The sequence below is a fragment of the Phocoena phocoena genome, chromosome 2 (assembly GCF_963924675.1).
Source record: "Phocoena phocoena chromosome 2, mPhoPho1.1, whole genome shotgun sequence".
Classification (NCBI taxonomy): domain Eukaryota; kingdom Metazoa; phylum Chordata; class Mammalia; order Artiodactyla; family Phocoenidae; genus Phocoena; species Phocoena phocoena.
This window is the reverse complement of record NC_089220.1, coordinates 49493357-49512648: the sequence shown is the minus strand read 5'-3', so window position 1 is coordinate 49512648 and position 19292 is coordinate 49493357. Positions and strand designations below refer to the sequence as shown.

The window sequence follows — 19292 nt, the reverse complement described above, 5'->3', positions numbered from 1 at the left end:
AGAGAGAAAATCTTTAAGATGCCACAAAAAAAAACTATTAAAACTAATAAATGAATTCAGTAAAACTGCAAGATAAAAATATATTATTGTAGCTTTATAGTATAGTTTGAAATCAGAGAGTATGATACCTTTAGTTTTGTTTTTCTTTTTCAAGATTGTTTTGAAACCTATTGTGTCTCTATATACTAGTAATTAACTATCAGAAAGAGAAATTGAGAAAACAATCCCATTTACAATTGCATCAAAAAGAATAAAATACACAGGAATAATCTAACCAAGGTGGTAAAAGACTTGTACTAGGAAAACTGTAAGACAGTGATGAAAGAAACTGCAGACAACAGGAACAAAGGGAAAGATATGATGTCATGTTCATGAATTAGATTAATATTATTAAAATGACCATACTACCAGCGGCAATCTACAGATTCAATGCAATCCCTGTCAAAATACCAACAGCATTTTTCACGGAACTAGAACAAATAATTCTGAAATTTATATGGAAACACAAAACATTTCAGATAACCAAAACAATCTTGAAAAAGTAGAACAAAGCTGGAGGTATCACACTCCCTGATTTATTTATACTATAAAGCTACAGTAATCAAAATGGCATGGTATTGGCACACAGGTCAATGGAACAGAATAGCGAGCCCAGAAATACCCACACTTATATGGTCAACTAATCTATGGGAAAGGATGCAAGAATATATAATGGGGAAAAGACAGCCTCTTCAAGATATGGTGCTTGGAAAACTGGAGAGCTACATGCAAAAGAATCAAACTAAACTACTTTCTCACACCATATACATATACCTTAAACTCAAAATGGATTAAAGACTTAAATGTAAGACCTGAAACCATAAAACTGAGGAAAACATAGGCAGCACACTATTTGACATTGGTCTTAGCAATATTTTTTTGAATATGTCTCCTCAAGTAAGGGGAAAATAAAAAAAACTGGACTACATCAAACTAAGAAGCTTTTGCACAGCAAAGGAAACTACCAACAAACAAAAATGCTGCCTATTGAATGGGAGAAGATATGTGCAAACATAATATCCCATAAGGGGTTAATATTCAAAATACATAAATGGCTCATAGAACTCAACATCAAAGAAAAAGAAAAAAACCAGATTAAAAAATGGGCAGAGGACTTGAACAGACACTTTTCAAAAGACATACAGACAGCCAACATACATATGAAAAAATGCTCAATACCACTAGTCAGAGAAATATTAATCAAACCCACAATGTCACAGCTATCAGAATGGCTATCACCAAAAAGACAACAAATAAAGTGTTGGCAAGGATGTGGAGAAAAGGGAACCCTTATGCACTGTTGGTGGGATGTAAACTGGTGCAGCCACTATGGAAAACATTATGAAGGTTCCTCAAAAATTCAAAAATAGAACTGCCATATAATCCAGCAATATCACTTCTGGGCATGTATGTGAAGATACAAAAATTCAGATTCAAAAAGATACATGTGTGCCACTATTCACTGCAGATTTATTTACCATAGCCAAGATATGAAAGCAACCCAAGGGGAGATACACACACACACACACACACACACACACACACGAATATTACTTAGCCATAAAAAATGAAATCTTGCCATTTGTGACAATGTGTTTAACCTCATGGGTATTATGCTAAGTGAAATAAGTCAGACAAACACTGTATGATTTCACTTATATGTGGAATCTAAAGAACAAAATAAACAAAACAAAACAGAAACAGATCAAAGAACAAACTGGTGGTTGCCAGAGGGGAGGGGGATAAAGGATGAGTAAAACCAAGTGAGGGAGGTTAAGAGGTACAAACTTCCAGTCATAAAATAAATAAGTCACAGTGATGTAATATACAGCATAGGGAACAGAGTCAATAACAGTGTGCAATACATTTGTATAGTGATGGATGGTAACTAGACTAACTGCTGTCATCATTTTGTAATGTATAAAAATATCAAATCACTCTGTTGTAATCTGAAACTAATATAATACTGTAAGTCAACTACACCTCAATAAAAATTAAAAAAATAGGTAGGTAGGTAGGTAGATAAGAAGGAAGGAAGGAAGGAAACAGACAAAACTAAAACTACAACTACTCTAGAGATACTGTTCTATTAGAATCTCAGTTTGGAGGAAATTTTAGAAATGATCTAATTCAATCTTTTTTCTAAAAAAGCAATTTTCTTCTATTTAGTTTATGGAGGTCATTTGATCAATCTCATACATTCATTTTGTAGGATAAATTTAGTTGTATAAAGACTTTTTATGATAAGCAAAATCTACTTTCCTATAATTTCTCCTCAATGGTCGTTTGGTCTGTGAGATAAAGCTGATTGAGTCTATTGCTCCTATGACAAATTTCAGATACCTAAATTCATTGATTTATTCAGTAAGTATGTATTGATTTATTCAGTAAGTATGTATTGCCATCCCTATGGCAGTTAGGGGACCTAGTTCTAATTTTAACTCTCCTCAGACAGAAACATAAAAGCTCCCTTCTATCTATGGATGAAACATGCTAACTTCTTCAACATGCTACATACAGATTCCAGACGCTTACCGCCATTCTGATTACTATGTGTTTTGCCTATGTGCTCAAAGTCTGATGTCCAACAAAAATGATAGTAGTTAAAGTATTAGATTCATTACAAAAGTCATGTTATAAGTGACTTTTTTCTTCAAAATTTCTATAAAGTTATGATATTTTTAAAATTTTAAAATAAATGTTGAAAGTGTTATATTCAAAACACAATGCAGTACTTTATCCTGTGGTAAGAGTAAAGTGCTTCATTTTACTTCTATTATAAATCTTTTTGGGAAAACAGATCATAAACACATACTACATACTATATAAATTATGTAAATTTCAAGGAAACCACTTCCATTAAGATTATCAAATTTATGTCAACAAAATATAATAAGGGTGGAGCCACACAGCATATCCTCCACATGAAAATTTAATATAAAGATTAGTCATTCACTATTTTTTCATTTACTCAGCATCCCTTATGCATCGGGTACTTTAGGTATGAGGGTAGTACAGGTGGGATGACAGCAAAGAATTAAAAGATTTATCTGCCTTGTTTGAGTTTCAATGGGACAGATTTTAGATCCAAACAGGAAAGTTTTCTATAGCTTAAAAAGGAACCAACTGCTTCTAGTGTATCATTATTTAAATAAGTTAAATGACCCTTTGTCAAGGATAGGGTAGGGGACATATGTACTGTGTAAGAGGTCCCTGCCAGCTCCCAGATTCCTTAATTTTTGTGAAGCAAGTTATTTCCAAGCTGCCTTCCAGATCTAGACAGGTGCTCCCTCTCCCACAGAAGGAAGCTGTACTGCAGGGTTTGCCCCACTACCAGGCAGACATATTCAGAGTCTAAGGCCTGCCTGTTAGGGTGACCCCAAATCTGTCCAGATGACTTATATCTCAGGACACACTAAAGCCTTAGTATGTTAGGATACTTACTTGCCTTTGAAAAGAATTTTTCTAATCCTCTCCTAATACAGCTTGATTTTACTAAAGGGAGCATTCCTTCTAGAGGATTACTTAAATTGTAATTATCTGGAGGCCTTCATGGCAAAGCAAAGGGAGATAAGGGCTTGAGTTAAGATTGAAAGCGGTAGGGAAAAATCAAACGTGAAAACATAAGTGTAAAATAAGGTAACAGAAATACATTACATTACATTATTAATAATAAAAAAAGAGGTAGGAAATATGTAAACTCTCAATCACTGCTAGTGGGTGCACTGCTGGTAGGTGCAGCTATTGAGGGGAATAATAGGTCAAATTCACTGAAACTTTAGCCAGGACTCCCCCAGGATTGGCATCTCTTGCTCCATGTGCAGCCACATTTTCATGCAGTGTGAAATTAACAACATGGATAAAAATCTCATCACAAGGAAAAAAAGAAAATTTAATTCTAGAAATTTACTTAAAGAAATAATTAGATATGTGAAAAGAATTTGTTCAAGGATACGGATCACAGCATGCTTATAAAAAGGAAATACTGGAGATAATCTGCTTGTTCAACAATAATGAATTAAACACTGTACAATGATACAAGGAAATAATACACAAATATTAAACGTGTATATCTACTCACATGAAAAGTTGTTTGTGACATACTGTTAAATGAAAAAAGTACCTTATCAAATATATATGCTACATACTATATATAGTATGCTTAAATATATGCTTATATAATATATATTATGATCTATGTATGTGTCCTTAATATGACTTTTTAAAAGTCTTGAAAGATATACAAAAATGTTCATCTTTCAGTAGAAGAGGTACATGTAATTTTTCATTTATTCCTATATCCAAGTTTTCGAAAATAAACACATATTATTTAAAATGTATTTTTTGAAAAGAAGGCTATCTATTCTGAGGCAAGGACGAGAGAGGCAAATAGGAAAGCAAGTCCTACCAATGGATCTACAGAAAGAATAGGAAATTACTCATGGATAAAAAACATTATAGGGGACCCAAGCATCTCCAGTATTACAATTAGGAGCTAAAAAGCTTAAAATGCACAAGTTGTTAATAATTTATTGCAACTTATGTCTATTAAAATATACTGTCATGCCCACATTGGATCCTTCCTGATATTGGTAAGAGGTAGGTTTAAAAAAGGACAAAAAGGCACAGGGCACCTAGAAAAGAGGGTGCATGTATGTGAGGGGTAACACATTGGTTCACGAGACATCCTTCTTAAGCTGTGACAAATTAGACATAGGCAAACAGAAGTAACCAGCTAATGCTACAGAAGGTAGGCTATTCTACTGCCTGAAAGAATTAGCATTTTGTTTATTTTAACTTAGAACAGCATTACCAAATCTAGTCTATGGGACTCAGTTATCTTAGGTAACAATAAGTCTAAAGTTCCAACAAAATGAGCACAAGAGAAGGCACATCAGGAAGGGTGTCTAACAACCAAGAAAAAAAAGTTTCTCTTTTTACTTATTAACATTGTAGGGTGGCTATGAGCTATTGATAAGTTCATCTCCACAGTAAAAGCAAGTCAAGCCTGGGCTCCAATTTGGAAGTTTTAAGGGTAAGAGTAACGACCAGGTGGGTAACCAGGAAATAGTACTTCTGAAAGTTGGTGCTGAGACCTGAAGCTTATATGCATATTCAAATCAATCCAAAAAACTCCTCACCTCTCAGCAGAGGGGTAAGGCTGCCAAGTCTCATCTGACCATCTGCCCATAATTTGTTTAGAGCTTATTAACAATGTGTTAAGGGCTATGTATACAGCAGTGAATTTAAAGATGTAGTCCCGAGGCAGTTTGGTATAGTGGAAAGAACAGAGATTATAGAGTCAGAAGATCTGGATTCATGTCCTCACAGTGCTACCTACTATCCGTAAGATCTAGAGCAAATATCATACAACTTATGATACAACATAATATATAACATACAACTTATGATACAAGCAAATAGCATACAACTTCTTCTTGGGTAAACTAGAGATGATAATACATCTGTCCCACCTACTTCATAGGATTATTGTGAGAAACAAGTAATATACTGATTATGAAAGAGCTAAACAAACATTAGTCACTCATTCATTTCAATCCAATTCCATTTTTATAAAAATGTTAGAAGGTGGGGGCCTATATGACTCACGGGCCCAAACACCTCCAAGGATAGATTGGGCTATCAGCCTGGCTTCCCACATCATCTTCTCAAAATCTCAGTGGGAGATTATGACATTTAACAGACATAGTTACACTAGACATAAATTCATCTTGCCTTTTTCAAAGAGTTATCTACACTCTCTAACTTAAATAGTACTTCACATAATTGAAAAGCAATAGCCTTCTACTAACATTCAAACATGTACAAATACTCAAAATAGTCCAATGCAGCCAAGAGAAAGTGCCTGTTCCAATTTATCTGATCTAGGACTAAGTTCTCAAATTGAAAACAAAGCCCTGAAAACACAAGTATCACTTGTTTATAAGTTAATAAGTATCACATGTTTCTCTTCCTGTGTATTTGGTCTGAAACCACAATTTTAAGCTAAGAGTGAAACTTTTATAAATTCTGAAAGGAAAACTAGAATAAGAAATCTAAGTCCATCTGCATTCTATCCCATTGTCTTCATCAAAAACACTGGAAATGATGGTTAAAGTGAAAATACTGAACCTATGAAAATAAAAAGAATACTAGATACATTATAAGCCTAAGGCAGAGGTTGTATCTAAAAGTCAATTTTGGAACTAGAATTTATATACCTGCACCAGTGATGGCACTGTTTTATGTCTATTTTCACAACGTTGAAAGTATTTAAGACTTTTATAGTTTTCAGAACATTTCTATGAAAGTAGAAAGGCGTTTTTAAATTATTTGCCTCTAACCATGGTCCAGAGCTTCACATCCACATCAGAACCATGGTCTTTTTCCAGGCAGTCGTAACATAAGCCTACTTCTACACAGTAAGAATAATAAATACAAAATAAGAGTTTAACCAGATGATTTGCAAAACAGTAAACATCCATAACAGAACACTTCATCCTAATAAAACGTTTTATTTTCAGAGTAACCTTTCACAATATTTAACATAATATCTAATTAAATAACTTTTAATAAGATATCCACTAGCTTAATAAAAAGCATAATTTTAAATAAGATTCTTATTTCCCGCTGTTAACCTATTTTTGCAAGTTATTCACTCTCCCTCACCCTAACATGACAACCCAACAGTCTCTTATGTCAGATTACCAGGACACAGAAAGGATAGTATATTCACACAAACTGTGTTAGAATACAAAAATAAAAAAACAAAGAAGAAGAAGTGGGTGATGTTTTGATATCAAATGTCAGAGAAAGTACAAGCAGAATATACATCCATCCTCTATCACCTTCACATTTGGGGCCATTGGGCACGTCTATTTTATTAGCATTTAAAGATTAGAGAACACCAGTGGGGAAAGATATAGTAGAAGCAGCTACATATCCTTTGCTTGCAAAATCATGCTATTAAAAAATGACACAGAGGGACTTCCCTGGTGGTCCAGTGGTAAAGAATCCGCCTTACAATGCAGGGGACACAGGTTTGATCCCTGGTGAGGGAACTAGGATCCCACATGCCGCGGGGCAACTAAGCCCACGTGCCACAACTATTGAGCCCACGCACATCAACTAGAGAGCCTGTGTGCTGCAAACCACAAAGCCCATGCACTCTGGAGCCCATGCGCCACAACTAGAGAGAGAAAACCCGGATGCCACAACTAGACAGAAACCCACGCACTGCAACAAAACTATCCCGTGTGCAGCAACGAAGATCCCACATGCCACAACAAAGACCTGACACAGCCATAAATAAATAAATAAATAATTTTTTAAATGACATAGAAATGGGTAACTTACATACAACTGCTGAACTTAATTAAAATCACAATGACTTGTACCCCTGCAGCAGCCAATGAGATGCAATGGTGGCAATGACTGTGTCTCAGTTCTAATTCCTAACCCTAAGCTTACAATTTAGCTGTAGAGATAGGTTCAGGTGATTCAGTAAGAGAGAGAGTTAAGACATCCTCTGGTTACCCAGATATCCACTTGGCCAACTCCTTAGTCTCTGAGCAAATCTAATCTTCTCAATGTGGCCTACCCTGTCCATCTCAATATAATTCCTCAACCTGCCTTCCCCATCCCACCCTGGCAATCCTGAACCCCTTAACTTGTTCAGTGTTTTCTTCTTTCCACATCTTTAATCACCTTCTAACATATCATACAACTTATTTATTATGTTTATTGCTTGAGGGCAAGAATCTTTGTCTACATCGTTCACTGGTGTATTCCAAGACCCCAGAACAGTGGCTGGCACATCAGAGGCTCTCTATAAATACTGGTTGAATCTTAAATACTCCTTTCCACCCTGTCATTCCCCGGCTGCATTCCAGTTCCCCATTCATCAATGTGCCTCATCCTAACCATACCCACAGGGGAACAACTGGAGCTGGAAATCAATGGAGGCTCTATGTCAGAGAAGGAGAGAGGGAAAGAGGAAGGAAAAAGAAAGGGCAGGAAGGAGGTTTTAAATTTATCCCCTACCTTGGTCCCCAACAATTCCATCCTTAATTTTTATATTTAATCTTCCTAAATTTTCAATTCCTCCCAAATTCTTTGTCTTGATTGCCTTCTCTGTGAAATTCCTTCTCTAAACTCAGCAACATGCCTGGTCAATTGAGTGATAAGACAATTTTAAAGAATAATAACTGGAAAACTATGATCAGTCTCAATGGAAGAAAAAAAAAAGAAACAGTGGAAAAAACATCTCTGTGTCTCATTTCTTTTCTACTTCATAGCTAAGCTGCTTCAAAAAGTGGTCTACATTTCTCCTATTTCCTTACTGACCATTCAAACCTCAACTCTTCTGCTCTTAATGAACCCTTTCAACTCCTTACTTAAACGACCACTATGTTGCTCACTCCTTCAAAACATTTTTATTGAGCACTTATTATATGCCAGGCACTTATGCTAGGCTAGCTGATTCAGTGGTAAACCCAAGTCCCAGGTCTTGCAGTTTGAGCAGAGAAGGAAGACTGACAGCAACAATGATGAGTGACAAATGGTAAGTATTATGTAAGAAGTCAAACAGCAGACAGATATGACCTTATTTAAAGGACAGAAAAGGCCTCACTGAAAATGCAATGTTTAAAGAGAAATGCAAACAGTAGAAGACAGATGAAAGACAAGAGGAAGACTGTTCTAGTTAAAGGAAATAGTACCTGCAGAAACCTGAAGGACAGAGTAGAGTGCATATAAAGAACCGAAGGAAATTCAGTATGGTTAGTCTCAGGACAGGCAGGGCCTTAAAAGCCATATCATTCTAAGACTTTATTCTATGAACAAGGAGAATAAAAGGGAATGACACAAAACCTCAGATTTATATTTTTTGGAAGATGAAAACATTTGCCTTACTAGAGTGGGAGGAAACAAGAATGAACACAGGAAATGATAGAGAAGAGTTCTTGAAACTCTTGATTTCTATGGAAAGAACTTCATCATAACATTCTGTTTCTTCTCAGACACCTTCAATACATTATTTTCTTCTGCCACTACTCTAAGACTACTGCCTTTACTCAGCTCTCCTACAAATGTACTCTCCTGGGTGACCTCACCTATACTACACAGGTACCACCCCATAAAGTGACAATGACTCCCAAACCTGTATCCCCAGTCCAGCTCTCTTAAGGACAGCGCTGAACTTCCAACCATGCACTGGACATAACCACCTATACACTGTCATACATCCAAAACCAAACACAAGAGCCAGACCCCACAAATTTGGTAGTTCCTAATTCTGTTGATGGCACCAATGTAGTCACCCAAGGCAGAAATTCTAAATGCCACTGACTACCTGTTTGTCCCTCACTCATCACCAGGTAAATTTGATCATCTAAATCTATCAGTTACTTTCATCCCTATAGTTCCAGAAACTTTGTCTAACCCAGCCTCTACACCATGAGAGATTCCCTCCTAAAGTCTTTCTTCAGTTTACAGGAAGAAGCCCAAATTCCTTGCTATGACATACAAGGTCCATTATCTGGTCCTTTTCTGTCAGAAAATAGCTTTTGTTTGCCATCTATGGAATCCCTGCCAGATTTGGTAACACCAAACTTGGAAAGCAGATGCAGATCCCTCAAGCTCACTATGGTTTCTCAAGCCACCAGGTATTTGCACACCCTATTCCCATAGCCTAAAATTTCTTTCCCGTCTTGTCCACCTGGAAATCACCCTGCACTCTTTTAAAATCCAGTCAATGTCCCCTCCGCTTTTAATCTTCCTGGTTCACATCATAGTTCTCTCTCCTTTCCTTCCTTCCCCAGCCCGCACAAAAAACAGAGTTGGGCATATCTTCCACTTCACTTCTATTCTGGCACTTACCAAATTATGACTGTTTACATGTCTGTTTTCCTGACTACATTATATGTTCCTGTATGTTGATAGTGTACTTTCTCTTTCTCGTGTTTGCATCCCCATACCCTACCATACAGTTGGCACTCAATAAGTATTTCTTGAATAAATGAACGTTTACAGAAGTGTTGTGATGTAACAAGCTTTGTCTCTGTACAATGGGATCCTGGGGTAGGCTTTAAAGTATCAAAAGCCATTCCAGAACTGTGACTTCTGGCTTGGGGAAGAGAGAGGGAGGGTATATATAAAAAAGGGTTTCATTACAGTGGACCCAGTTCATCCAGCACCCAAAGAACCCACAGAACCCACAGAAGTGATATGACTGTGTGCCACAGATTTCTACACAAATTATAACATTTAAAATTGTAAAAATTAAAAATTGAAAATATGAAACTCATAACGATTAACTAAATGAGAGTTTGTTCAATGGATCCTTTAAAAATGGTATTTTTGAAGACTATTTAAAGACCAGGGAAAATGATGGCCATTCCAATCAAGTAGAAAAAAGAGATACATCATGATCCCAATTTTATAAAAGCCATGTTTAAACATACTGGTTTAAAAACATTTAGGAAAAAAGCCTGAAATAAACTGTATTAAATTATTAACAGTATTCATCTCTGGTAATTTTCTACAACTAATATCATTCAATAAATATTTATTGAGCATCTATCTCTCTGCTACTGTACAGTGAAAAGCAGGAGACATCTGTTCCTGTCCTCCTGGAGCTAAACATGTCACACTTTTATAATCAATCGGAAAAAGCAATACAGGTTAGAAAAAAATACATGAGATTGCCCACTCTAAATTTATAACCCACAAAAAATAAAAAAAGATTACTAAAACTTCTCTGGAATCTAGACTGGGGACAATTTTGATCTAAATATTTGGATAAAGACCACCCAAATGCCTTGTACCGTTAATTGTGAACTGTATCATGATACTACAACAGTCCAGATCACTATGGACAGAAGGTAGTAGAGGCACTAAATCTCCAGGCTTCCTCTTCCTGTTAGAAGATTTAAAAATTAATGATAATTATAAATAAAATTTGCTCAGTTGAAATTTAATCCTTCATCTTCCACCACATTTCTTTTCTCTTTTGTGTTTCTTTCCCCTCCACTATTTCCTGCTTTCACCCTCAATGATTTACCCTATTTATCTAAAAGAAGCTTTATAGATAAATAGCATTCTTCTTTCAACCAGGGAACAGCCAGTTTAAGATTGAGCTCTGCCCTCTTAAGGAGTCTCAGGGAAGACAGGCGCTTTCAAAGATTCAAAGGGGATCTATGTTTTTGAAAAACATAAAAATAATTCACAAAAAAATCTCAAAGCTGTGGTACTTTTAAAGCTCCAGCTCCATAAGGTAAAAAAAGAAGTAGGGATAATATCTGACTAGAACAGCAACTAATTTACCTGCATTATTCTTCACTGTAATTATTTTGCTAGTTTACATCACAGATTGAAATCCTTCTAAAACTTCCTAGGATTTTCAGCTCATCCTAAACACAGTGATAAATAACAAAATTAAGTGCTCTGAGTTAAGAACTTCAGCACTACAGTTTGAATGTTACATGTTTTTAGGCATATTAAGGAGCAAATATAAACGGATAAAATTCTGTAGGACTTCGAATGCTGAAAATGGATATGCTATGAAATAGTTTTCCAGAAATATTTTTCCTGGAGGACTCAAATAATTGAAATTTGTAAAAATACATATACAGGATATCATAATAGGCATTACAGGAATATATAGAATATTAAATGCTAACTTAGTGTTATATATGCCCAGATATGCCCAGTAAATAAAGTATAAGGTATATGCCCAGAGAATTAGAGGACAGAAAGACTGATAGCCATTCATTCATTCATTCATTCATTCCTCAAATGTTCAGAAAGTACTTACTCTATGCCAGGCATAATTCTAGGAACTATCAGAGATAGAGCAGTGAATAAAAGAGATAAAATTCCTGCCCTCAGAGAGTATGTTAGTGGATTGAGATAGATAATAAACAAGAAAAAATAAGTAAAAAGGTGGGATGAATTGGGAGATTAGGTTTGACATAAATACACTACCATGTGTAAAACAGACAGCTAGTGGGAACCTGCCATAGAGCACAGGGAGCTCAGCTCTGTGATGACCTAGATGGGTGGGATGAGTGGGGGGGAGGGAGGTCCAAGAGGGAGGGTATATATGTATACATATAGCTGATTGACTTCATTGTACAGCAGAAACCAACACAACATTGTAAAGCAATTATACTCCAATAAAATTTTTTTAAAATGACATTAGATGGTGATAAGTGCAAAGATAAAAGAAGTAGGAAAAAAAGACTGAGAGGATATAAAAGCAAGGAGGGAAGGGAGCAAGCCATGTGGCTGAGTAAAAACATTCTGAGCAGAGGCAATAGCCAGAACAAAGGCCCAAAGGTAGGAAGATGGCAACACTGGCCTGCTTGCTCTTCCTTATGTTTAAGGAAGAGCAAGCAGGCCAGTGTTGCTAGAAGAGAATGAAGGAGGGTGAAGAGTAATAAGTGAGGTTGGAGAGATAAGGGGGAGGGGCTGGGGCCTCCTGGAGGCTTTGAGTAAGGTAGGATGTAACAGTTGGAAATGGGGGTGGGAGGTGATTCCAGGTAATTAGAACAAAGGAAAACAACAAAGACAAAGAACCAGGGTTTTGAGGATATTTAGGAATTAGAGGCTGGCTTGGTGTGGAATGAGGATACACATAAAGTGAGGGAGCATGAATATGAGGGAAGGGGATCATTTGTGGGGAGGGTGTTTGAAAGTGGTGTATGATAAATATTGTCTTGATCCTCTGTTTAGGAGCTGTTGAAGAGAGAGATAGGGCAGGGAGGCACCAGGATAAAAGCCGAGCATTAGCTGTCCCTTTAATATAACCCTTTGCTTTCCCCGGCAAGGATAAAATCCTGCTCCAGACAGTTGCTTTAGTTGCTATATTTATAAAGAAAAAAGGTGAAGGCCTTGGGATTTTTGTGGGGAAAACATTTTAAATTTTCATGTAGTAGGGAGGAGAGAAAATATACAAGAATTGGAATTCAGATTATTGTATTATTAACATGAACTGAATTAATTACCAATTGTGTGACTAACATGAACTAGTGTAATACACAGTGAATCATAAGATGAAGGTGACTAAAAAGTGGGACTGAGAAGGCAAAGAGGAATTTCAATTGCTTAAAAAGCATTCCACAACATGTCTAATCCATGAATAAACAGTTAAGAGTTAACTACCCCTAATTCTATATAAAGAAGAGGATTCTATTATAATTATCTACTTTGAATTAAAATTATTCACAAGGCAAAAGCTGGAACCTTCCTCCCAATTCAACATCCCATACAGAACAGTACCTAGTACAGAAGATTCAAATGCTTGTTTAAAGAATAAAAAGCCTACCCATTACATTTCATCTCAATAGAATCAAACAGTGCTAGAACTGTCATAACACAACCTCAAATTGTTACTATTAATAGGGAGGATATTACACAAAAACAGAAAAGTTAGGAAGAAGGGATGTTTTTTCTTCCATATTACCATATTACCTGTAAAAAACAACATACCCTAAAGGCTTCTACTGGTTAAGTACCCATACTCAAAGCCATTTCAGGTATATACAGGAGTGCTGTTTGGAATAATGGGATACCTAACATCATTAAATCCAATAAACAAAGCTGTTCCAAATCAAAGGAAATTTCCCTTGATGTACCCATGTGAGTTGCATTAGTGCTCCCTTTCTGGAACAGAGAACAAAAAGCATAAGGCGATCTAAAACAATCTTTCCTCTTCATCCTTCAAGAACTCAGTGGATTTAGGGACCTGGGTTTGCTTCTCTATGATGTTTTTTTTAAATCTCAAATTAAGAGTAACTCATCCTCATCACTTGTCTCAAATAAAGCAAACGAATATAATAAAAATACAGCAGCTCTTAACCACTCTTGGTCATGGTATGTTATAAATCCCAAAGAGAGGAACTGCTAAAGTAGAAAAAGAATCATCAAGCAGATACAAATAATGAAACTTCTGCCGGGAAAAGCATCGTTCTTCACTGGGTAATGTTTGTACACAAGTCACTCTGACCCAGTATTAGACTTAAAATTGAGAGACAGGGTTTCATAGGGCTTTTTAAACCAAGATTATCCATTAAAAAGTTTTTTATGCAAATGTCGGAATGTCAACATACTTTCTTGTCTACTGTCTTCCAGGAAGCATTTTTCCATGCTAAGACAAGAACATCCTCAAGGGCAACTCCATAAGCGGATTCGAACTCCCTTGGATACCATAAATAAGCGTTAAAAACCCTTTATACCACAAAAAAGTACTACGGTAGTTTGCAAAGGTGTGTTTAGTTCTGCTTGTTGGAGCGATTAGAGCAAGCAGTGAATAAAAGGTGCCCTGAATCGAGTACACTGAACCCGGCCGCGGCATCTCCAAGATGCAACAATAAAAGCATCCTCCCCCCTCCTCATACTTCCCCAGAAAGTGGCCCTATACCCGGGAGCCAGCGGGCCGCAGGGAGACAGCCCGGCCTGCCTCACCTTATAGACGTCCCCGTAGGTGCCGCTGCCGACCCTCTGAACGAGCTCGTAGTCCTGCTGCGGGTTCCGCCTCAGGATGTCCGCGCCAGGCCGCAGAGGGGCCTCCATCTTCGCTCAGGGCCCGGCTCCCGCCGGCTCTGCCCGCGGCGCCCCGATTCCCGCTAACAAGGACGAGCGGCGCCGCTTCCCAACATGGAGCCTCTGCCCGCAGCTCCGCCTGCACGAGGAACGAGCAGAGGCTACAACCCCGAGCGGCCCAGCCCCGTCCCTTCCGCCCGGCCGGGGCCAGCGAACCACCGGGCCTGAAAGGGTCCCCGGCGCCTAGTCGCCGCGTTCCGGCCTCGGCCCTTCCCCCTCCCCGGCCGCCCGCGAACTGCCGAGCCGGGTCTGCCCGCCCGCCGGGGCCCGGGGTCGGCTGGGTACCTGAGGGGAGCGGCCCCACTCTTTGTTGAGCGCCGCGCCTGAGACCTACTTCCTCGCCGGCGCCAGCGTCCTGCTTCCAGGCGCCCGCCGACCGCTCCAGGTTCGGCGCCGTCTCCGCCTCCCGCTGCACCGCACGTTCTCTCGCGGGCGGCGGAGGGGCGTACCGTCGCAGCCGCCGCACCACGTTCTCCACCCGGGGCTGCGTCACCGGGAGACACGTTCCCGGCCAGCGTGTGTCGGCGCCCAGCTGCCCGCCCGAGTACGCCGGCCGCAGGGCCAGAGTGCCGCCCTGAGGCCTGCTCGGGACACGACACTCTCCCGGCCGGGCCGCCGCGCCCCCCGGGCCGGCGCGTCCTTTCCGGGCCCAGGCTCTGCTTCCCACCCTCGGGGCTTAGGGACGCCCCCGGGCATTCGTGGGCCGAAGCGCCTCCGCTAAACCGCCCCCCGCTTTGTCAGGTAATCTTAGAAGGTGACGGCTAGAGGGAGAAGGGTGGGCACGAGGGCGAAGGGAACGCAGCCCTCCCAGTTCAGAAAAGGTACGTTGAGGGCACTGGGCCAGGTGAGAAGTCACCTGGCAGTGGGGCACCAAGGAAGGAGGTGGGGGAGTGGAGTGCCAGATTAACTAAATCGCGGCACACCCTACTGCACCGTCCTGTTTTGCAAATCATTCTCAGTGATACGAGTTTGAGGCTTCACTGCACGCCTGCGCAACCTGTCTTCTGAGTTTTCCCAAGACATTTCTGAAAGTCTGAATTCCTAGGAAGTCTCGATGGCCTTTATCCCTGTTGGGCACACGCGGTGTCTGAACGCGGGTATCGCTCCTTGGGTCACGAGTTCTGCAGAATCTGAAACAAAGTCAGGGACCACAACCTGGTTCTGGCTCTACCACTTCCTCAGTATGTGATCTGGGACAAGAAAGACATCGTATTTGGCAATGTCTCCGTATCCTTATCTGCAGCTTGAAGAGGATAAGGTTTTGCATCAGACACCCAAGGAAGTGTTTATAAAGCATTTTACAGGATTATAAAAAGGGTTCTCAAAATATAAAAGGTTTTAAAATACTTCATAATGCACAGAATATGGAATAGGAGTTTAGGGAAGTAATTTGGCTGATATTAACAAGCTGTTTTGCAGTTTCAGTTCCAGTCTTGTTCTGAAGGTAGGAATAAAGTTGCCAGTTTGTACACTGGCAAAGTTATTTCTAGAGCCTAGTGAAGGTTTGAACAAAAAAGCCAGCTAACACTTGGCCATTGCATTTAGTGACTGAAAAAAATCACAAAGGAGCAAGTTGCAGATGTTGGCTTGTGGCTTTGAACATCCAATTCAATTCCATTCTTGGGCAATGTACTCCTTGTTGTTGATCATTGTAATCAATTGCATAATGTAGAAATTAAATTCACACCTTAACAGGACAGGGAATATATGTATTTTCTTGTGCTCCGTGCACAAAGGGCACTTATTTAGGGAACATAAGTAAGCTCAGACTTAACATGCTCTATGGACAAAGCCTATGTGTTTGCTGCATTGAAAAAATTGTTGAAGAACAGTTCCTTCTTTCAGAGCTTCTTGGCACTTGTTTTGGTGGGCAAATACTTTTGGCTTCAATGACTCAAAATCTTTTCAAATGTTCTATTGGTATCCTAGTACTTATTTACTGTCATAGATTTCTTTTTTTCCCCCTTTGATCCTATAAGCATTGATCCTTTTTCTAGTCTGAAATTTATTTATCTTTACTTATTTATACCTACATTATTCCTCAGAGAATTTGAGGCAGCATATAGAAAATGCATACTATAACATAAGATAAAAATGAGGAAATAGGTATGATGTTAAAGAAAGGAAAATTAAGAAAGCAGAACAATACAGCAAATTGGCCAAAGCAGAGGGTTTTATAGTGTTTTTGAGATCACAGTAAACCAGTTAATTGAGAGAGAGTTACATCTTTTCCTGATACTAAGAATTTAGGAAAACTTACCTCATGGGCCTTCCTAAAATGAAAACTCTGAATTACCAGTTTGAAACAAGGATAAATGTTTTTCTGACACTCCTTTAAGCATGTTATTCTTGAAACACAATGTTTGATTTGAATTAGGCAATAAAAAGTTTGAGGTCATAGGCTTCAACAAGACCCTGGAGTTCAGATGCTTTATGCTGCCAGTAATGGCACATCCACATGCTTTGATCATCAACCCAGAGGTGGCTAGCATGGAAAAAGTCAAGATTTTATGTGGTGGTTAAGAAGTGTCTGCCATAATCGTTCTTTTACTTGTACCACAGTTGTTGCAAGCAAAAAACATCTGCTTTATACTAACTCCAAGAGAATCTTTAGAATTTTAAAATACTGGTTGAGTTAATTTTATCAAGATCAGTGAAGTCATAGCTTGTCTGTTAAATATTTCATGGTTAGTAAAGAAATTCACATTCAATTTCCATAAAATAAACATACAGTGCATAAATTTAAATTTACGTCCTAAACAATTAAGCACATGGTTTCAAGGTTGAAGGTAACATAACAATAAAAAGTTTTCAACTGAGCACAGAAGAGTTTCTTACAAACTACCAAATTTCATAATGCCAAGGTATTGAATAAGTATGGCTTGATATAACTGTCATATATTCTTTGTGTCTTCATATTATCTGACATGTAAATATATTCCATGTTTTTCTGTTATCCACCTAACAACCTTTTATGGTTTGCTCTATGCTTTATAGTGTTTTTCCCTTCTTTCAAAGTTCTTTAGTAAAATGCTAATTATAATCTGTGGCCTCTTGTTTCAATTTTAGCTGAGGCTTAATTTTTTAAAATTGGGGGACACGGGGACTTCCCTGGCAGTCCAGTGGTTAAGACACTGCGCTTCCACTGCAGGGGGCATGGGTTAGATCCCTGGTCAGGGAACTAAGTTCCCGCATACAGCACAGTGCAGCCAAAAAAAACAGAAAACAAAATGAAGGACATAAAATTTTTCAACTTCTACCTAGGTAAGTTTCACAATTTAGTAACCAAGACAGAATGGCTAATTAAAACCCTCAAGTGTGACAAAACAGAGCATGAGGACAATAATTTTAGTATGGAACATATAAGCTTAAACAATATAATTTCCTGATGAATCTTCCAACATAAGCTAGTTGCAAAATGTAATTTTATGTGATTGAGCTTTATAGGTTTGTTAAATGTAAATCAATTAAATATTGGAAGACATTTGCCGTAATTATCATTTGGATTTTGAAATAGTTAAACTATTCTTTCTGTTACTAATGAGGATCAGTTGTCTGTTGAGGCCAAAACTGTGTTTTCAAAGTATAGGAGAATTCTGTTTTGTTCTGGAGAGCAGCAGAACATGTGTCTCATTCAGAATCAGTATCAGGTCATTATAATGGGAGTTTTCAAAAGAAGAGTTGAGGAAGGCAGTGCACATCCTTTTTTTATCCAGCTTGAATTGATCATCTGATATGTAACTTTGATCCCCAGGGTGGTTTTAAAGTTTATATGAGAATTGATACAGGGGTTCCTGTATTCAGTTCAGTTGAAAAGCAACTCTTGGCTTGCTACCAGGGCTCGGCAGATACTAAACACCTGACCACAGGATTCTAAGTGATTTTGTGCTGTGAACTGCTCTTTAGGAACTGGATTTTATCTGATGACTCATAAATTGAACATGGGCAGCAGAATTCCATTGTCAAATGGAAAGGTATATACTGGGGTGGCCTGAGCTGATCTGGAAGGCACAAGTAAAGTACATGGACTAACTTTCATTGTACCTGCCCCTACTTCTTTGCCACCTTTTTTTGAACCCTGTCTTTGGGCTCATGGTCATTTAGCAGAGGAAGGAAAAGCTTGGGCCTGGTTTATTAATGGTCTGGATGATATACTAGCACCACCTAGAAGCATAGAGCCACTGAATTATGGCCCTACTTCATAGTAAAGTGGTCCTGAAAAATAGAGATGAAGAGAAATTTTCCCAGAGGGCATAATTTTGAATAAAACATCTGATTGTCCTCTGTGTTAGGAATGAAAGATAGCCTGAGGTATGGATCTATACTGATTTATACACAGTAATTAATAAACTGGCAATAACTTGGAAAGAAGATGATCAGAAATAAGGAAGTCAATGGGAGATGTATTATGGATGGAGTCTCAAAATTGACCCGGAATGTGAAAATGTCTGTGAACCATTTGACTGCCCACAAGAGGGCATCCGTCCCAGTAATCGGGTATACAAGATGATCTGTCCTATGGATGTCAGTCAGCCTCTACCTAGTTACCTTAGTACTAGTTTAGTGGGGCCATGTGGCAATAGGAATGGAGGCTAAACACAGATTCAGTGGCATGGGCTTCCACTTGCCAAGGGTAATACGGTTACTGC

General features: G+C 38.5%; 1 protein-coding gene across 1 annotated transcript in view; it reads right to left on the bottom strand.

Moving 5' to 3' along the window:
• MAP4K5 (mitogen-activated protein kinase kinase kinase kinase 5) overlaps positions 1-15035 on the bottom strand; it is a 137902-nt gene extending 122867 nt beyond the window's left edge. Inside the window, exons 1-2 of the mRNA XM_065872807.1 lie at positions 14929-15035; positions 14506-14722 (exon numbers count right to left, since the gene is read on the bottom strand). Of these exons, the coding sequence (XP_065728879.1) occupies positions 14506-14613 (108 nt within the window). The 5' untranslated portion in view covers positions 14614-14722; positions 14929-15035. The remainder of the gene's footprint in view (positions 1-14505; positions 14723-14928) is intronic.
• Between the last annotated feature and the right edge of the window lie 4257 nt (positions 15036-19292).